Source organism: Lepidochelys olivacea (genome assembly GCF_965140295.1).
Source record: "Lepidochelys olivacea isolate rLepOli2 genome assembly, chromosome: 3".
Taxonomy (NCBI): domain Eukaryota; kingdom Metazoa; phylum Chordata; order Testudines; family Cheloniidae; genus Lepidochelys; species Lepidochelys olivacea.
The window spans coordinates 72,119,128-72,139,412 of NC_140413.1; the positions used below are offsets into that span (position 1 = coordinate 72,119,128).

General features: G+C 38.5%; 1 protein-coding gene across 7 annotated transcripts in view; it reads right to left on the bottom strand.

The window, feature by feature from the left end:
- EPHA7 (EPH receptor A7) overlaps positions 1–20,285 on the bottom strand; it is a 171,816-nt gene that overhangs the window by 88,805 nt on the left and 62,726 nt on the right. For 5 of the 7 annotated variants that reach the window (XM_084623866.1, XM_084623865.1, XM_084623868.1 and 2 more), the window contains exons 4-5: positions 17,247–17,402; positions 16,022–16,357 (exon numbers count right to left, since the gene is read on the bottom strand). In XM_084623866.1, coding sequence (XP_084479992.1) covers positions 16,022–16,357; positions 17,247–17,402 — 492 coding nt within the window. Of the gene's footprint in view, positions 1–2,726; positions 3,707–14,848; positions 15,790–16,021; positions 16,358–17,246; positions 17,403–20,285 lie in introns of those variants that run through there. The other 2 variants (XM_084623870.1, XM_084623867.1) reach the window with 2 other exon arrangements.

The window sequence follows — 20,285 nt, forward strand, 5'->3', positions numbered from 1 at the left end:
CTAAGGATACAAAATTCCAACTGCACACAAATGAGGTGCTTCTTTTTAAAAAGCTAGATGCAGCCCACTCACAACTTTAAAATATCTAATGCTTATGGTCAGTATTTTTGCTCATACATGTCTATGCTGATATTATTAGACCAATCAGCTGCCTTCAATACCATTTATCACAAAGTGGTGTTGTCTCATCTGCAGACCTCAGAGGGAGATGATTGGGCTGCTTCCAGAGGCTTCATTCTTTTCTCTTGGAGAGATCTCAGTGGGCAGTTGTGGACAAAAACTCCTCTTCCTGAAGAGCAATCAAGTGCCACAGGGTGTCATTCTGTCACCCTCATTCAAAGCATATATGGGGTCACTAGGAGTCTTTGCAAGGAGTCATGGGGTGCAGTCTTATCAGTATGCCGAGGACACCCACTGTATGTCTCTATCATACAATTTGGGCAATGTGGTTCAGGGCCTCAGTCAATATCTAGCTGAGGCTGGGGACTAGATCAGAGGCACCTGGTTGAAGCTCAGATCACACAAGATCAAAGTGATAACGGTGGGTTGGGGAAGCAAACAATTGCTGGCAGAGGTACTATCAGACCCTTTAATTTAGGGAATGTGTCAGGCATTGGTCACCACAGTTCCCAGCCAAGGGATGATTCTAGACCTCCCGCTGCTGTTAGATAAGCACATTACAACAGGAGCCAGATCAGCTTTGTACCATCTGTTCCTTGCCTGGAGGTTGCCATATTTTATTTTTATATGGGGAACTTTCCAGCATTATCCATTCTTTTCTCCCTCAAGATTAGACTATTACAATGTACTCTAGAGACCAAAGTTAAAGCAGAATGTAGCAGCACTCCTACCGAGCAGGGCCTCTCTCTGGGAATACTTGACACTAGTGCTCTGGATCCCTGCCTATTGGTGCCCTCAAGTGTTGGTTTTGACTTATAAAGCCCTAAACTGGCTGAGACCTGGCTTCCTGAGAGACCACCTGAGAGGTGCTCAAAATGGATTGCCCCCATTTAAAACATAGAAGGCCACCAAAAAAACATTCTTGGTGAGGGCCCCAGGCCTTCAGAACTTGCTCCCCATCTTGGTTCAAGGTAGCCTGAACTTGACAACTTCTGGGCAAGCAGGAAGAAAGCTGAGCCTATGTTCCTGAAGAAGGGAGAACGGGGAAGGGGAGAGGGAGGGTTCTGTTGCTCTGATTGAACGGCTAGCTACAATTATCTGTATATATTTATTTAATACTACTGGCTGTCTTTATGAATATGTATTGCAGATGGATAATCATTAGTATTGGTCTCATTAATCATTGGGGCACCTCGAGTTTTATCTATTGCATCTTTTTATTGTTGCTTATATCTAAAGAAAAAAATGAATAAAACAAATATTTTATACTCTTATTCACATTTTAGCCATTCATATATCATATCTATTTATATAAAACTAAATATTTAAATACTCAAGTTAATTATCCTTATTTTAAAGACATCCCTACATATGTATATACTGAATAAAATGTCCCTTTGTTCAGTTAGTAGTAAATATCTTAAAAACCATGTACTATTATGATTAAATAAATAGCCTTTTATGGCATTTTAAAACACTGATTATGTGTCATTAACTTTCTTGTCTACTTATCTCTTTTTTTGGTACTTTCTCAAAAATTAATGAAACCTTAGCAAAGGCTCAAAAGATATTAAATATGTAACCTACAATTAATTAATTAATATGTTATGGTTCTGACGGGAATTGAGATAAAGGTCCACAAACCAACTTGGAATGCCACACATAGAAAGGCAGAATGTAGCCCTAAAACTCTTTACTTGATTTATCCCACGGGCCTTTATGGATATGTCTACACTACAATTAAAACACCTGCAGCTCACCCATGTCGGCTGACACAGGTTTGCGGGGCTCGGGCTGCAGAGCTGTAAAATTGCAGTCTACATATTTGGGCTTCAGCTAAAGCCTGAGCTCCAGGACCCCGCAAGGAGGGAAAAGTGAGACAGCTCAGACTCCAGCCCAAGTCCGAAATCTACATCCCAGTTTTACAGTCCAAGCCCTGTGATTTTTTAATTGCACTGTACACATACCCTGTATGATACAAAAGAGTACAATATTCCTTCTTTCTTGCTAATCAGATCGCAACTAAAGAAACTTAGTTACACCAGTGACTGTCCGGAGCAATTCGACTGAAGGCTTCTGGAGAAAGAAGTAATTTCAATACATTGGTTCTGAAATGCTATCACTCAGTTCTTTATTTCATATACATGATTCTGTCTAAGTCTACAAATATTTACACACCAGTGGGTATATGGAACTCGCTGGGACAACAGTGTGCAACAAAAGTCCTCATATATGTCTAAGTGTTTGGAGGATATAGCGCTAAGGAAGAGAAATGGAAAACAGAAAATTATAGTTATAGGGCTATATCCTGGGAGGTCTGCCACGGACTTCAACAGAACTGAAAAAAATTGTCCTACAGAGACCAGGAAATATAGTCTGAGCCCAGGAGAAAACGAGAGCAGAAAATACTTTAAAATGTTGGTTGTGTATGTGTATCAGAGAGAGAGAGAGATGGGATGAAGAAGGGGGGCATCCCCAAACTGTGGTTCTTTAAGGACTTTTCATCATTTTTTTAATAAATAAATTATTTGGATTTGCATGTAATTAGCTCATAACCACGCCTTTAAAAATCTGTTAATACTGAAGTGACTTGAGATAAGTGGCCAACGTTGTTTGTGGTATGCTTTGACAAGAATCCTTAACAGTTTAAGGACAAACAGGCAGTGCATTATAGAGAGAGCTTTAAGTTACAAATTTCATTTAAGCCTGTTTTGTTTTGTTTTGTGGGTTGATATCTCAGTTTTAACAGCTTACCATAAAGGGACATAAAATGTAGTTTATTGTACATTACAACTTAGTGCATTTGAATCAGTCACACAATAGCAGGATTTCTATGCTGTTATCAGCATGATTTAGTTGACTTGTGTTCACATGCGGGTGCAGTTATGTAACACTTAGCTCAGACAAATGTCTCTGCTCTTGCTCTTCTCTAGTCTGCTGTAGTTAATGACCAAATATTGTTAAAAATTGGGACACTAATTATCTGCTGTCGACATGCTATGGATAATTAAGAATTGCTCACACTGAAGCCATGCTAATTGTTTTTCACAGGTCTCCTTCTTCTGTCCTTGTGTCCTCAAAAAGGCAAGCAGCTACAGGTTTGTACAAACATCTCTGTCACGTACATGGTCACAGAACATACATCATTCTTTCTGGCTCATCCCCAATTAATTTTGCTGGCTTGCAGCAATTATCTCTCCCTTTGTGACTGACCTCCTGGTAAATGGAGTGCAGGATGGCTGAATAATTTTTTCCTGTGGATTTTACTATTCCGTTGAACCTTGTTGGCCGCCCACAATAGAATACAATGAACTTAAGTCATGAAGTATTTGAAATTGAAACAATGTAGAAACTGTATGTTAGCAATTGTAATTGACAGCTCTAAAAAGTCAAGTCTTGATTATGTTCTCTCATTTACCCTATTACTTGGATCAGTTATTTAAAGCTGTTAATGATCCTCCTGGATCAATGTCTTGCTTGTAGCTATAATTTACTGCATTGGTGGATTAGTACAGATGTTTTCATAGATGGCTCTGCATCATTCCACCAGATTGCTTGTCTGCATCAAATTTGCTTCCATTCATCACTAATGAAGCAAAGAAGATAATCAGCATCTAGTATCTTAAAATTAAATACTGAATACAGGATAACAGTTTTATTGTTCTCAATTTGCAGCTTCCCACCGTGGCTTTCTCAGATTGCCCACAGATTTTGCCCTAAAACTAGATCCAATTATATATTTTGACTTTACCAGTGAGAATTTATAATAGAAATGCATATTTATACAAAAATAGTTCAACCAATAAAAGAAACACCAATATCACTGCACTATCCAATAAAGAATGTGTATTGAGTCTGATAGCTTGGAGAAAAGCACTGGGAGAAAACTGTCCATGTGAGGTCTTGAACACCTGCTTTTTGGATCCAAAAGCAGCAGATTTATCTAATCTTAATATATCTTTTTTTTTTCTATAATACTCATCACTCAGTGCTCATGAAAGCAGAGGATGAAGAAATGATATAGCCCCTCTGCCTTCCAGAAAACATTTACTCTCTTTCTCAACATGGACTCATGCATTTTCACTTCTGGATCCCTTGCCAAAACATTTTCTTCTATGAAGTTGCACCTCTGCTGCCACTTAAGCAAGAAGAGTTTAACTTTAAGCAGTGACAGCGCTATTATTATTACTATTATGAATCATTTATAATATGCTACGGCTAATCAGGACTAGACCTCATTGAGCTAAGTGTTAGATAAACACACTTGGATCTGCTTTTTAAGAACTAGATGATGGGACGGAACATCCTCACGAGAGTTGTCTGAACATCACCTTAACAAAGCACTCTACCCAAAGCACTCTCAAACCATTGCCTCATTGCACATTTGGCCTACAAACCATGCCCGCTGTGACAAATTCATCACAGCGGGCATCCATTAAATAGGCATCAATGTGAGGAATCTGTCCCTCCTAGAACTTGTAGACTTAGTGTTCTCCCAGAACTCGACAAGGTGTTCTGCATAAGCTGAGCAGAAAAGGTCTCAGAAGGTATCCCAGCACACAGATACTCTCTCATTTAAGCTTAATGTAAAAACTCCTTATCCCTCTGTGAACCATCTTCTTTTCTTTACTGACAGACTTCCATAGAGACCATTACAGTACACTGCCTCTATCATCACATTGTTTATGTAGAGATGTTACATTTAAAGAAATTTAATTCACTACATAGAAGCTCAATTATGCTTTCAGACATGAGAGCGCTTATGCATTTGCAATAGTATATTTCAGCAGTAGTGTTCATTTGCTTATATAAGAGTGACTGTGAGCTTTTACTATTAAAAAAAAAACTACAACCCCTCCCCCCCCATACCAAGGATGTGATATAAACCTACAAAACTCAGGAAATTCTGGGTCAAAAAACATTTCACATCATCTTTAACCACAATTATAATCAAGCACTGCTCTTAAAACTGTTTTTACTAGGCAAAAAACATGAGTGAAACATTTTAATTCTAAATTTTCCAGTACTTCAGTTAGCTCTTTGAAATCATGTTAACATAGTATCTTGAGTTTAGTATAATTCAAACACAATAAACCAAAATATTTATATATTATATTATATTGATAATACTTTAAGTTCCCATTGTTTTTTTCCACTGGTAAATTTCAAAATACCTTGCAAATCCTGAGACGTAAATCCTTAAAACGAAGGATAGGCTAAGTATTATTATTTCTATTTTACAGATGAGGCTACTGAGGCAAAGGAACTAAATGTAAATACTCAGGCCACACAGGAAGTCTGCTGTAGAACCCAGAATACAACCCAAATCTCTAGTTTCCCAGCCCTCTATTTTCTCCACTATACTATTTTTCCTCAATAATTAGGTATAAATATAACCACTACAATGCTTTAGCTAATATGACACAGGTCCTATAGAACTTCAACATTTCAGAATAAGTACTTCTATACAGCTCATGATCATTGATATATAATTTATTTACATAATGATGCAGGTGCACACATGTGTAAAACATTCCAAGCAAGTAAGAGTCATCACTTGAGCCCCTGACTTATTCTATGGCCTTAGGCACCTACTTGGACTGCTCCATCCCTGCACTCCCAGTGGCTCATTATAGCCTAAGTGAGACAGGCAGAAAAGGAGGTGGGGTCATGACTTTACTGCCAGAAACATTAGCCTATGGAACTGCTACCTTCTTACAAAGGAGATAGTAAGCTGCACTTCATAAAAATAAGCTGCACTGGGATGTGGTCACTGATTCTGTATTTGATCAGCCTGCCTTGGTTTTGCACATTTCACTGTGGTGAGATAGACTTCTACAGAACTCAGAGTTAATGTGAGATGCTGGTGAATTTACCAACCACCTGATTGAAAGGGATAATCTGATTTGCTCCAGCAACAGTTAGGAGACCACATACACACACACAAATCCATCAGATCCATAAGTCTCTGAGGCTGAGAGAAAAAAGAAAAAAGAATGACTGTGGTGCTGAAGTAGACATGGAATAGTGTCTCTGTATTGAAATGGAGGAACTCATGTAAGGCACAACAACAGCAGTAGCTGAGTATCTGTAATTTAATAAGTATCTGCAACGATCAATAATGCACAGACTCCAAACAGCAGCACTAATATCAACTCAGGCGTGTTCTCGCTTATATAACCAAATAGTCTATATGTCAACAAAGCTAGACACATTTTGGTCCTGCCCAAGGAACACAAAAAATGGCCAAATACTTAAATAAGCTCATTTCCACAGCTGGCCACTTTGTGCATTAAAAGAAGGCTGAAAATAACATAGCTACTTCCTAAATCAGTAGGTAGATCATGGATTAACTAGATGGAACCACCCAAAATTATGCTAAAATTGGGTCTACAGCATCATCCAAGCAGAATTTAGTGGTACATGCCAGCTGCCTCCAATACTCACTTGTTAATTTTTCAAACAAGCACCTTCATGCTTTCTCCTAGGCTCACATTTGGGAAGAATATGCACAAAACTAATCCATTATCCTCCTTCAAAATCCTCCTGAAAACATTCCTTTTTCCACAGGACGTACAAAAAATTTGACAACAGGCTTCTGGCTTGGAGAGACCACTGTCTATCAGGCTGACCAACATTGTCTCATTGTTTCCTTGTACTTCCCCATCTCCAGCTCTTTGTCTCATCTTATACTTAGATTGTCAGCTCTTTGGGGCAGGGACTATCTTTTTGTTCTGTGTTTGTACAGCACCTGGCACAATGGAGTCCTTGTGTATGATTAATATAAACAGTAAATAATTATTGATATGTGTGTGACACTCCATGGCAGAGTGATGATTAATGCTCTCTTTGTCCACAACAGAGCTGGTGTTATTTAGCCAAGAAGTTTGATTTCATGTTCCACTTTTGTTCCCACTTTGGAAATTTCTCAAAGGGAGCTAAGGGGATTCACTGAAGATGTGCCAAGTCTTACCTCCCTTATGGAGAGTCATCGGCCTCGTCTACACTACAGGGGGAGATGGAACTAAGTTACACAACTTCAGCTATGTGAATAACGTAGCTGAAGTCGACTTATTTAGATCTACTTACCGCGGGATCCACACTACATTATGTCGACGGAAGATGCTCTTCCATCGACTACCCTTGCGCTTCTCGTTCATGTGGAGTACAGGAGTCAACGGGAGCCCAATCTGTGATCAATTCAGTGGGTCTTCACTAGACCTGCTAAATCAACTGCCAATGCAGCAATCGCCACTCCTCGATCCCCTGCTAAGTGTAGATAAGCACACCATAACATATCTTCAGATATCCTACTTACACTCCCTTCGCAAGCCAATTCACCCATCTCATAATCTCTCCATACAGAGTCATCTTCTACCCACACTAACGGGAGATAACATGTAGTAAAAAGACAAAGCAAAAAACGCTTGAGGCATGGGAAATCTGACTGCCCAACAGTTAAATTCACGTAAGTCAAGGTTGAGGACAAAGACATTTTTCAGCATGAAATCACTGCTCAGTATTAGCACTGCATAGTCCATCAGCAAACCAATGTTCTTTGACACATGCTGCTTCTGTGTGTCCTATACACCATTTTATGACATTAGTTAAGAAATTTGGGGAGGGAGGAGGAATGAAGGCACAAAGTAAGTGAAAAGTAGCTTCAGTGCACAAGACTGAACATTTAACAGTCACACTGCCAGGTCTGATTATCTCTATTTCACATTGCTTTTTGATTGTGTAACTGGCAACACAGAATTCAGCTGCAAATTTATAAGCCAATCTCCTACTTCCTTAGAGTAGCCCATTATTATTAATGTTAATATAAATTTCATATATGCTGTGCCACAGATACTTACTGTATTCCTTTAAATGACTGTGGCACCCTACTCTAGAAAACTGTCAGGTGTACAGCTGGTCAAAATATGGGAAACATTTTTGAACAAAAAAAAAAGCAAAAAAAAGCCAATATTTCATCAAAATATCTAATTTTGACAAAAAATACTGAAGTTTAGAAAACTTTAAACAGCTGTAGTCAGCAATAAGTAGTAAGATTTGACATAAAGTGAGTTTTCTATTCTATTCTATTCCTTATCTCTTACCCAACATTATAGTATCAGTGCCTTCTAGCCAGTGCATTAAGGCTCAGACCTGTCTCTCACTGAAGCGAATTACAGAACTTCCTTCAATGGTGCAGGATCAGACCCTACGTGACATGACTAACATCTGCCCCTGTGTTTCTTTTCTACCTCTTAGTTGGGAATATCTACCTAAAACAAATTTAAATCCCATGCTCTGCAGCAAGTTTTCAAGAACATAATCTTTGCCCTTTCAGGCTTTTTTGATTTCTAACTTACCAAAACAGCCTGGAAATCACATATTTTGACCACTCTAGTTTACTGCGACTGAAATCTCAGTGGATTGATTACTATGCTTCAGATGGTTTAAAACTCTTAGTATAATATTTAGGGTTGATTCTATAATAATGCCCTAGCTAGCATTTTTAAGTATCTCTTTAATCTTGTGGATCTTCCATGAAAATGCTACACTGACTGACATAATCAGTCAATGAACAAACTCCTTTCCCAGATCTGGTGGTCTTTGTTTCAGACAGAGGAATTTTTTTATTGTCTTTATCCATAAGCTTCATTCAGGCATAAAACTAGCTACAACCTCCTGTAAAATACATGTAATATTAATCTGACAAAGTGATTTAGATCAATTGTATTTATTTCAGTGGAAATAACCTGATCTATTTCTTACAATTTTAAAAATGTGCAGAAAAGGCATAATAGCAAGTGAGAGAAAAAATGACTAAAATGAGCCAATATTTTTTTTTACAGTGTTACTTGTACACAACTGAAGACACAGACTGTACAAAGTTCCTAAAGAACTATCCTGTCCATCCTTTGGCTTACAGGGGTGTATGCAAGGTTGAAGAAAATGCAAAATAAACAAAAGACATTAGGATACACCTTGGACATTATTTTAATAAACAGAAGTAGCAGTGGTTTTCTAACTCTTATTACAAAAACCAAACACAATGGTAGCCCAAAATATAATCATCATTACGTGTACCCTTCTGATCCCTACAGCTTCAACAGAACTGTTTTATTAATGTTACCCTGCACACAATCTGGGGCTTTATTAAAAAAATGTCATATTTTTAGTGATAATGGGCCCAATCCTGAAAACACTTATGTACATCTTAACTTTAAACATGTGAAGCATTTGGGAACACAGCTGCACACTAAGGTATGTATGAATTGGTTCCACTCCAAAACTTAAAAGTTCGGAAACGAGGAATGGGAAGGGGTGGAGAAAGGACATGCTGGGTTTTGTCAATTTTTTCCTTAAAATAGTTAGTAGAATGGGTTGCTGATCCAGTTAAAAACAAACAAAAAACCCCACAAAATTTGTGGGTTTTTAAAAAAATTTTGAAACAAGTCAAAAAACTTTGATTATTGAAAAATTTCCACCAGGTCTGTGGCTGGACATTTTTTTGAAAAAAATATTTAGCTGTTCTTTAGATGAAATTTTTTTGACAAAACAGTTTGCCCCAAAACTTAACATTTGGAAAAATTTGAGCACCTCTAGTAGTTAGCAAAATCTGGGCTTACAGTGCTACGGAGGATACAGACTTGAGGAAGATGTTGAAAGACATTAGATGTGGTGGGGATTGAAAGTTCTGAACACAATGAGAGAGGAGAAACAGTGTTAAAAATAGGGAAAAAAATAAATGTATAGGGGAGAAAGTCTGAATACTTCCTGGATTTCCTCCAGAGGTGTTCAGAGGCACATAAGCAGAGCTGAAGAAGAGGATGTGAAGTGCGGGCTAGGGCAGGAGTTTGTGGTAAGAGAGAGGGACAAAGGAATCAACAGTGGGAGAAAGAACAGAGCTGACCAAGCAATCCACAGTGCAGAGGGAGGGAAAGAGTGGATAAAAGGCAGCAGAGAATTTAGGGATGTTGATGGATTAAAGCATGGAAGGCTAAGGGGTTGGGGATTACTGCACAATACTGAGAGATCAGAGAGTGGTCAGAGAAAAGGAACTGGGAACAGATGTAGAAAAAGTTCAGGGAATGGCCATTTTAATTGTGGGAGATCTAATCAGGCTGAAAAGATACATGAAGAAGTAAGGTCCAACAAGTTGGAAGTTGAGGTGTCAGACAGGACATCCGGGTGAGAGCTGAAGTCACAGAAGGTGTGGATGGGAAATTGAGGGACGAATGTAAGTGTTAAGGACTGAATATATGAAGCCATTTGCAGTACATAACCAAGCGAACATTATTAGGGAGGAAGGCAGAAAGGGAGTCACAGGGAAGGAGGCAACAAACAGGAGTGGGAGAGCAAGAGACCAATAGCTCTTCTAGTGCACCTTTTCTTGCTTACTGCCTCTTCTATGAGACAGCTCATTTTGAAGAAGGAAAGTCAGATTTTAGAGAGAATGAGGAGGAGGAGGACAAAAACAGGATGTGGATAGTGGTGAGATAGTTATACCTGGAGCAGACATTCCAAAGTAAGCAGAAGAAAGGTTGAAGGGGATGAGACAGGATGGATGGTGGAAAGGGAGGGGAAAAGGTATGGGCAACAATTCTGGGAAGTGTCAGGAGAAGCAAGGAAAGAAAAGGATGGGAAGCAGCAACAGGCAGTGAAGGACAATGCAGAGGCTCAGATACCCATAATGAGAGAGACTGCAGAAGTACCTAAGAATGCTAGAAACAGTTCATGTCACACAACCTTACAAGAGGGATATTTTAGAACCAGTTTAATTGTTTTATCCGTTTGCTCATTTCTTGTTATCTTATGTCAAATAGCCAACTCTCATGATTGTATTGTGAGTCATGATATTTTTTGTTTTTCTTAAAGCCCCAGCTCTTAGAATCATATAATTACATCAGAAACTCAGCTTTCATTTAAAATGGGGGGGAGGGAGTTCTAGCCCTAATGATTGCAGAGAAAAGCTTGAAAACATCATCCTGAAAGCACAAACATTGAAAGGCAAATAAAAAGAGCCTGAGTTTGTTATTTTTAAAAATTTCATGAGTTTTAAGTTAATCTTTTTTAGGGGAGGGGGGCTTAACTTGTGGATTTTTAAATGCTTTGGGCTGGCCACATGGAATCGGCTTGGAACAAAACTACTGGGTGACTTTCACTTGTTGAGACAGAGCAAGCACTCGTCTGGTAATTCCTGACATGGGCAAGGAACCTGTGCAAGGAGGGGGAAGGCCACTAAAATTCCAACATCTTATTTATTGCTTCTGCTTGTCATTTAAAATGTAGAGTGATCCATCAGTGTTTATTGGGTAAGAAAGAATGCAGAATAAGCCAATTTTAAAACACACTGGTAATGATACACATTGGTAAAAAATGTGATGACTGCTTAAATATATAATTCCCTTAAATGACAACTCCAATTATATGGGATAGAATTATCAGTGATGTAAATATTGGGGCCTAAGTGCCAAAGTAACCTAAGTTGCACACCTGATAAATATCAAGTTTGCACAAAAGGAGTCTAACTCCTTGTAGTCTTGTGGGTGCTAGGTGGGGAGAGTAGGAAATCGGAGTTGTGATCAGTCAGAAAGAAGATATTCCAGGTGTGCAAAAAGGTGAATTTCTCACTAACCCAAGACCAACTGTGGTCCAGGAAGTCATAAAGGGACTAAGAGGATGGTGTAAGACAAAGAAGCTCACCAACCCTACTGAAACTTACATCTGAACAAATGCATTCCCAAGTGCACTCACAAAGACCTCAGTGGCACCACGCTGTTGAATGCAAGTCTCCTCCTGGATCCAAACAGCATTTCAACAGTGAAAAGAGGGTTGTATGGATTTCAGTGGGATTGTCTGCAGGAATCAGGCAACTAAATTTTGGTCCAATATTCTGTATCAGTATCAATTCTAGTTAACTGGCATACATTTACATATAAAAAAATTAATTATTGATGTATTTTGCAAAAGAAATTGAGGGCTATACGCAAATTAGCAATACATAGTTACCAAATTACCAATAGGTCATATATTTGACCTATTATAAACGCTTTTGATTTTGTAACATTTTCAATCTTATATACGACTATACTGTATATTACTGTAATTACTAATAGGCCATTCATTTAGGACCTACAGTGGTTCTCCATAAGGGTACTTTTGAGGGATGACCCCAAAAAGCTACAATAGTTGCTTCTTCTCTCAACTCCTCTGGTCTCCCTGTGTTCCGTGCTGAATCAAGTTGAAATGTGCCTGCGTGCAGACAGATGACATGAGGTCCAGGCACCATTTCAGCCCCATTTTGAGGATTTAATGGAGTCTTAAATGGTGCATAAGCCTTGTGTGGCCCCTATGAAAAACATAGGTGAATTTCACCCTCCATGAACAACTTTCTTACAGGCCCCACAAGGTGGGTAGTGCACCACTCCTTTGCCTCCCTCGCCAATGCACTCATCCACTGTGTCTGGGACTTATACAGGAGTATAATCTACAAGATCCTACAAGACTGGTGGCTGCTGGGGTGTGCATAGATCAACTTGCAGGATCAGAGTTTATTTTGCACATTTCATACCAGTAAACCTCAATTTAGATTCATGTTCTTTGGAAATTGCTAGCTCATACCTGTGGGCTCACATAATTGTTGCATTTCCACTTCTGACTATGTTCTTTTTTTGTTTTTGTAAAGTAGGCTGCATGGCTGTGGATACAGCCTATAACGACGTCACATAGCATCTGCTGTTATCCACCACACAGCTTTTAAACACAAGATCCAACAGCTGTGCGTCACACATACACATTGCGAGCACTGTGACGCTGCCATTTATCCACTTACATACCTCCTCCACTAATATTTATTTCACAAAAACAAATAATTTGATCTTAAACATCTAGCCAACTTGGCATCCCCCTCCCTGACATGATCTCTTTGTCCGATTAGGATCCTGTTATACGTGGGAGAATAAAAGCCGATTAATGAGCAGAAAGTATTCTGTAAGCCCATTCTTGTATAAATAATGTCACACTATCATTACACAATTATCTGAATTTTGGGAAGATAGCCCCAGGGATCCAGTCACAAAAAAGGCAAATCTTACTGCAAGTTTCCATGCATGTGGTATGCCCAGTTATTACATATAGCCACCTAACGTGACAACACAATAGGAAGTTCAAAGGGTTTAGTCATACACACATTCACACAAACAAAAACCAATACAGGCATACAAAAAGAATATTTTTTGCAAGTAGTATAGAAGAGTCACAGTCACAAATGAGAGCTGCATGAATTCTAGTTTACTTGGCTACAAATAAATCTAATATTTGTCTTCTCTCCATGGTAAAAATAAAACAGGAGCACAGATGCATTACACTCTCCTTTGTGTAACCAGTCTCTCCATTTTCAATTATAATAATCAATCTGTTCCATATAAAATATTCCCCCCTCATTTAACCAAAGAAATCAGCATTATGCAGCAAAACATTTTGCTATAAAATAACGTAAATGAGAATATTCCTTTTTTGTGAATATAATTGTCCTTGAAAAATGTACGAAGGAAGCTAGTCTTTTCTTTAAAAGGTTTTCTGTAGTTGAAACAGAAAAAATACTTTACATTTATTTAGCACTTTTAATCAGAAAATCTCAAAGTGATTTTTAAAAGATGGGCATGTATTGTTTCCATTTTACAGACGGGACAACTGCAGTGCAGAGGTTGAACACGAAATTTTCAAAACCAGATCCATGATGTGTCACTATTTGATTGCCCAACCAGAGATATCTAGCTCCTGATTTTCAGAAGTGATTAGCATCCAAAACTTCATTGAAATCAGGGTCTTTGTGCCATAATTTGAGCTTTCAAAATTAGTGGGCACTTGAAAATGTTGGCCTAAGTGACTTGCTCAAGATCACACAACAAGCCATAGAGAGCAAGCATGCTAAAAACAGAATCCAGGACTCTCAACTCCTGAGCTCTTAAAAAATTTACCTAGAGACATGGTGGATTTTCTGCTACTTACATGCTTTAAAATTAAGACCGGATGTCTTTCTGGATGAGCTACAGAATTTATCGTAGATGTTATGGGCTCGATGCAGGAATCACTTGGAGTAATTCTATAGCCTGTGTTACATAGGATATCAGACTAGATCATCATAATGATCCCCTCTGGCCTTAAAATCTATAAATCCATGACTATGAAAATACTAGAAAATGTACTAGGAACGATCCTATGTTGGCAGACAGATAGAACAGATGACCTAATAGGTCTTTTCCATCTCAGCTATGAATTCAGCCACTGGACCACACTTCCTCTTATATATTTGGTGTGCGACTGGATCACCAAGGTACATATAATGGAAGTCCATTTGGCCAGCTAAATACCAGAGGATTCTAATTCTCTTCACCATAGGATAGCTCAGAATAGATGTATATCCAGTCCTGAACACCGACCATCTGTTTGCTTGAAATGAGACAGCCATTTAATTAAATTGGTGGCAACTTAAAAAAAACATAAGCAAGTGATTTAAAGGCAGCAAAGTGGGGTAACTTTTGGACAGTAATTAGTCTACATTCGTAATCCCAACTGAAAGGCCAAAGGCTGAAGAAACATGGAAACAGAGATTTCCTATAGGCAAGAACTTAGGTATATTGGCAGATCAGTGTGGAAATACTTGAACCTGACAAAGCCTAAATTTGAGGACTGTGATCCACAGAACCTAGAAATGTCACAGACAATCTCAGCATTAGAAAAAAGTATAGCCCCTTTTTATTGAAAAGATAGTAATCATTTTACATTTTCAAGGCTGTTTTTCTTACTTATCGCCACAGACCACCCCCCCTACACACACACACAGCCTTTGAATTCAATTCACTATGGAGACCAAAGTGGGTAGACTATGATTAAATGCACTGGTATAGTGAATGCTTGCTTCCACAGAAAAGAATAAATATCTGCATTAAAAAAATCCAGATTATGATGATCAATAAAAAGTGCTAAAAAGACATATAAATTACGAGAAATACTTTAAAACATTACTTAACAATATTTCTTAAACCAGTCTATACACATTCATTTCCTATTTGCCACTTAGAATTCCTTCAGAAACCTAGCAAATGTAATTACTGCATGGGTTAAGACTTCTGCTTAAACCTCAGGTGGTTAGTTTCCTAGCAGGGTTACTACACTCTCCCAAGATCATGCCACAAAGCAAAATACAGTAGAGTCATAAGACCATTTTTTTATCAACAAGCAATTTACCATTTCACTATCCTGATATGAGATTTCCAAGTTTTTTTCACTCCACATGCGGAAAACTGAAACGTTTTCCCACTATGGGCGATATGTTAGTTTGATTTTATTTTCCCTGACATTTCACCTGTCAGATTATGATAAATATAAGAAACAAAGAATAATTGTCACATTCTCGCTGAATTTAATCATCAAATATCTGGACACATTAAATAAATTGGAAGTGTAATCCTGAGGGAAGAAGACATGAATGCTGAAAACAGTGTCAGATACCCAAGTCATCTTCCAGGCACACAACATTCTAATACAGGTTTAAAATACTCAGAAAGGGAGCCTGTACAGAAGAACCTTCACACTGTATTTTTTCTTCAGCTCCTTGTAGCACCAATGCCGTAGTAAGTAGGAGACAGAATTTTTGTACAGACGCAAGAGAACCTATATAAAAGGATGAAGATAAATACATTCTGTGAAACTATTTGCCAAAAACAATTATCATGCCAAGAAAAGGTAGCAGGTTATCATGATATAGCATAAACATATGCTAATTAAGTGGCAAAACGAAAAGATTCATGAGATAGAATCCATCAAACATAAACCTGAAAAACTGCATCCGCATTTTGCAGGTTCACAGTCTGTCTTGCTCTCACAGTGAGTCATAAAAACTTACCTGCTTGACCAGTGGTAATACTGACAGCTGCAAAGAGCCTCTGGGAACGGCTCAAGTCAGATACGCCATTTACCGCTTCCACTTCAAAAGTGTAATTAGCATGAGCCAGGAGGTCCAGGACAGTAACGTAGTTTTCTACTAATCCAGTTTGCTGGGGCATATATCCAATGTTACTCCCACAGGGAACACATTCACCCTGCTCCCAGCTGCACCTCTTGCACAAAATTCGGTAGGTCACATCATTTCTTCCCCCATTGTCGGCAGGAGGGCTCCATTCCAAACTCACAGTAGTCTGGTTGATATTGAAGATGAGGTTCTGTGGTGCAGATGGAGGTCCTTTGTAAAACACATAAAAAGGACAATGTAAATACATGAAATCAGTGAGGAACATTTACCTAGTGTTTTAATTACTGACGCTCAAACTAGATGAAGCATTTTTCTTCACATAAACATTTCATTATATTTACTACAAGCTACATAAAAGCCTCCTTGACCTCACTTGGCAAAAAGCTTTATTTATTTCCCATTAAGGAATCAGGATAACAATTGTCTGTGTATTTACTGCAACTGACTTTAGCAGTTTTTCTTCTGTGCAACTAAAAGGATCAGTTAACACACCTCAGAAGTTTACTCTTACAACATTTTTAGTATGGGGATTTTTTTTCCCTTTTAAACAAACAGCACAGAATGCATTTAGACAGTCCTTAATCAGATCTGATATGATTTACAACAGTATTTGGGTACAGCTTTGGATTTTGGAGACTTTCATTACTTGAACCACCAACCTGTGTAGGTTAGTCTATTTGCAGATGGAATGTTAAGCTAGATCCCATTACATTTTAATCAAAGTCCAAATCCACACAGGTTACTTTTCATTTTGCATTCAATTCATTTTTGTGTAGTATCATATTAGGCATACAGCCTGTGACAATTTTAAGACTATAGGAAAACCATGCTTGCATTCTTTCTGTTATGTCTAGTTATGTATTTACCCAGTAACTTCTCTTTCCCAAGGTTACATCGGGCAAACATGAAATTATATTTATGTTGATTCTATATTCAGTGTACATTTTCCCATTGCAGTTCAATTTAATTTATCAGTTTTATTTATTACTTTGCAAACATGCTGAAGACCAATAGTAAGGACTAGTGAGAACAAACTACAAATGGCTGTACCCAGTTGGTTAAGCAACGTCCTTCACTATTAAATTCATGACTGACTCACTTGTGCACGCAACATATGGTGGATCAGAAGGCGCTCTATAATAGCTATCATCACAATCACATCGGGAAGATCCTTCCTTGTCAGAGAAACTGTGAGTAGGACAGCGAGAGCACTGTAGATCTTGGGAAGATGATTTGTAGAATCCTCGGCCACATGCTAAGGGAGAAGAAGAAAAACTAAGATATACATTTGCATGTGCATCTGGCCTGCTTTCTTTTCCATTTCAGTTATATGTAGAGTGTACACTTCCACAGCAAATTACTTCAGCAAAAGCAAGGCATTGTGCTCAACTCCATCATGATAAATATATATTATTCTTCATCGTGTGCTATTAACTTGATTTTGTGGCATAAGCTGCAATGCAAACATACACTACAATTGGACCAGCAGCTGGCGGCAAAGTATTTTGACGGTGAAGACGAAAGAAATATGACAGCTAGGACTCAATTCTCCACTCAGACACACAGAAATCAATGAGAACTGGACCAGAACCTCAGCTGGTATAATCAGCACAGCTCCAGCTAAGCATCTGGCCTCAGAAGTGTGTATCTAAAGGCATGATGACTGAAGGGTTAATGTCTAGCTATTCCACCTGGAAGCAGGCGGGGCACACCCTGACTGTTTCCTAGGAGCAATGCACACATTGCTCTATCCAAGGACAAGGGCTAGATATGAACCCTGAGAACTTGATTGTTTGGACAGCAACTGTGGGAGGTTTCTTTAGCCTGGGCTCAAGGCCTGAGAACCAGGATTGTAGTAGATAGAGGATGGTAACTAAGCATATGAATCAACGTCATACATTCCTTTGTGTAGCAGTGTGTAATGCTTAGGGGGAGAAATATAATAAAAGGAGAAGGTGGAAGGCAGGGGGGGCAGAACAGCCCATCTCCGCTGACCAGCCTGTTTGCTTGCATAAAGCTGTGTTCTGTCTCATCACTGAACCGCAACAGATGACCCCCTGGGTAAGTTAACTCAGCAAAAGTCAAAATACATTGAAAGTTTTAATAGAATAGAATGAAAATCACAGCTGCAATCAGTACCAGGACTTGTGTTATAGGTACACTGTGGTCCATTTGGTGGTATTTAGCTACACCCCTCAAGGAGAGGCACAATCCCTCCAAGGGTTTCTTAGTACACAGAGAAAATGTGCATTCTACCCCATTCTTTTGGATTAAGCAGCCTGCTTTCACCAGGGTGCCCAAAAAGCACCTTACGCCAGTAAGAAACGGATCCTGGTCCTTCTAGCTTTCCCTTCCCACCCCTTCCACTCTATCTGGGCAAGCAGCTCAGGGAGCACTCGAAAGGAACATTCCCCCTCATGTGCAGTCTGTGACTGTCCTGGACAATTGTTCCAGGGATACAAAGAGTGGGGAATGGCTCATTGGATCCCCACTCCCACCTGTGTGCACCCACTAAAGGGCTATGGACAAACTAGCCCATTGTGAAGTTACGTTTGTTTGCTTGCTTGCTTATTGTACTAGCTATTAAACTGTGATTTTTAAACACATTTTCAATCACCACCATTTATTTGCCATTAAACAAACCACACTGTGTTTTCTGGCTTACAGAGCAAAACATTTATAAACCTACCTGAATGTGATTAATGGATATATTTTTAATCTTTACTTCAGTTAACTACTAGGGGGGAATCACCCTGCACAAGTTATTAAACAGATTATTTTCTAAGTAATCCTTCTTGCTCCCAAACCTGATGGAATGTTCCAAATGGAGGATGGCTGCATCATACTAAACAAAGGGAAATGCCACCAATGGTAAACAGATTATGACCCCATTCCACCTTAAGTGAAGAAGGTTACAGGGGCACACTTGCTAATATAGCAACCATGGTCAACAGAAAACATGCAAGAGTACAGAATTCCCCTGGAAACTTCTAATGAAACTCAGGCTCTTTCAATTGCACAGCTTCATTCAAGTTCTGTTCTCCAATAAATCAGGCAACCGCAGCACAGACAATTTAACCTCTAAGGCCCTGCTTATGTGTGTAAAAAATCTATTGTGGGTGAAGCTGAATATCAGGTGTTAAAATCTTCACAGGGAAAAACTAGTTAAATAGTCCTTATAAATCCACAGAGAAAGCATTTGCTCTGGTAACATCCACATTGATTGGGGAGGTTGTCTCACAGCAGATATTGAGTTACTGATACTTAAAATATTTACATGTAGTTTTGGAGATCAGATACCACAGTGATGGGCACAGTCTAAAAACACTGGGCCTCATTCAAAACCCACTAGAATCAATGAAAAAAAGAGTCAGATGAACTTCAGTGGGCTTTATATCGGGTGCATTGTAGTGTAGTAGCCATACTATTCCACTTAATATATATGAGCACTATGCAACCCTGCTATAAATTATACAGGTCAAATTTTCCTCACTCGGACTGATAAAATCCACTCTTGATTTAGTTCATTACAGAGGAAACAAATGAAAAATTCTCTGAAGATTTACTTCTGATTTTTTTTTAATTTTCTAAAGAAAAAGCAGGTCCAAAAGACAATAATCATAATGATATTTTGGAGTTTGTCCTGTTTAAATGTAGGGGTTCTAAGCCAAATGATTGGCTTGCCTTCAATAAAATTGCATTAATTTACCTCAGAAGAGAATTTAGCCCTATGTTTTGAAAATATATGTTCTCTTTCATTGATTGTATCACTGCAGGGTAACATATGATTATGCCAAATATAGCACCACTAAAAAACAAACATCTAACGAGAACACCTTAGTACGCATTCATCAGAGCATTTTGGAACAAACATTTGGATAAACTTGACTTCTTGAGTTTTCAGATGATGCTAGGAGTTCAAATTTAATGCGGAATTAGTCTTTTTCATCCTCTTTCAAGATTATTCTAAAGATTTCCAGGTCAAGGGTGAAGAGCACTGACGCTAAACTATTTTGTAAACATGAACTATAAATAAATATTAATGCATTAAACTTAGGTCTATTATTCCAGCACACTCAATTAAGATCCAGCCACCTGACCAAATAATAAGTTTCCTGTCTTGTCTTAGCTAGTCAAG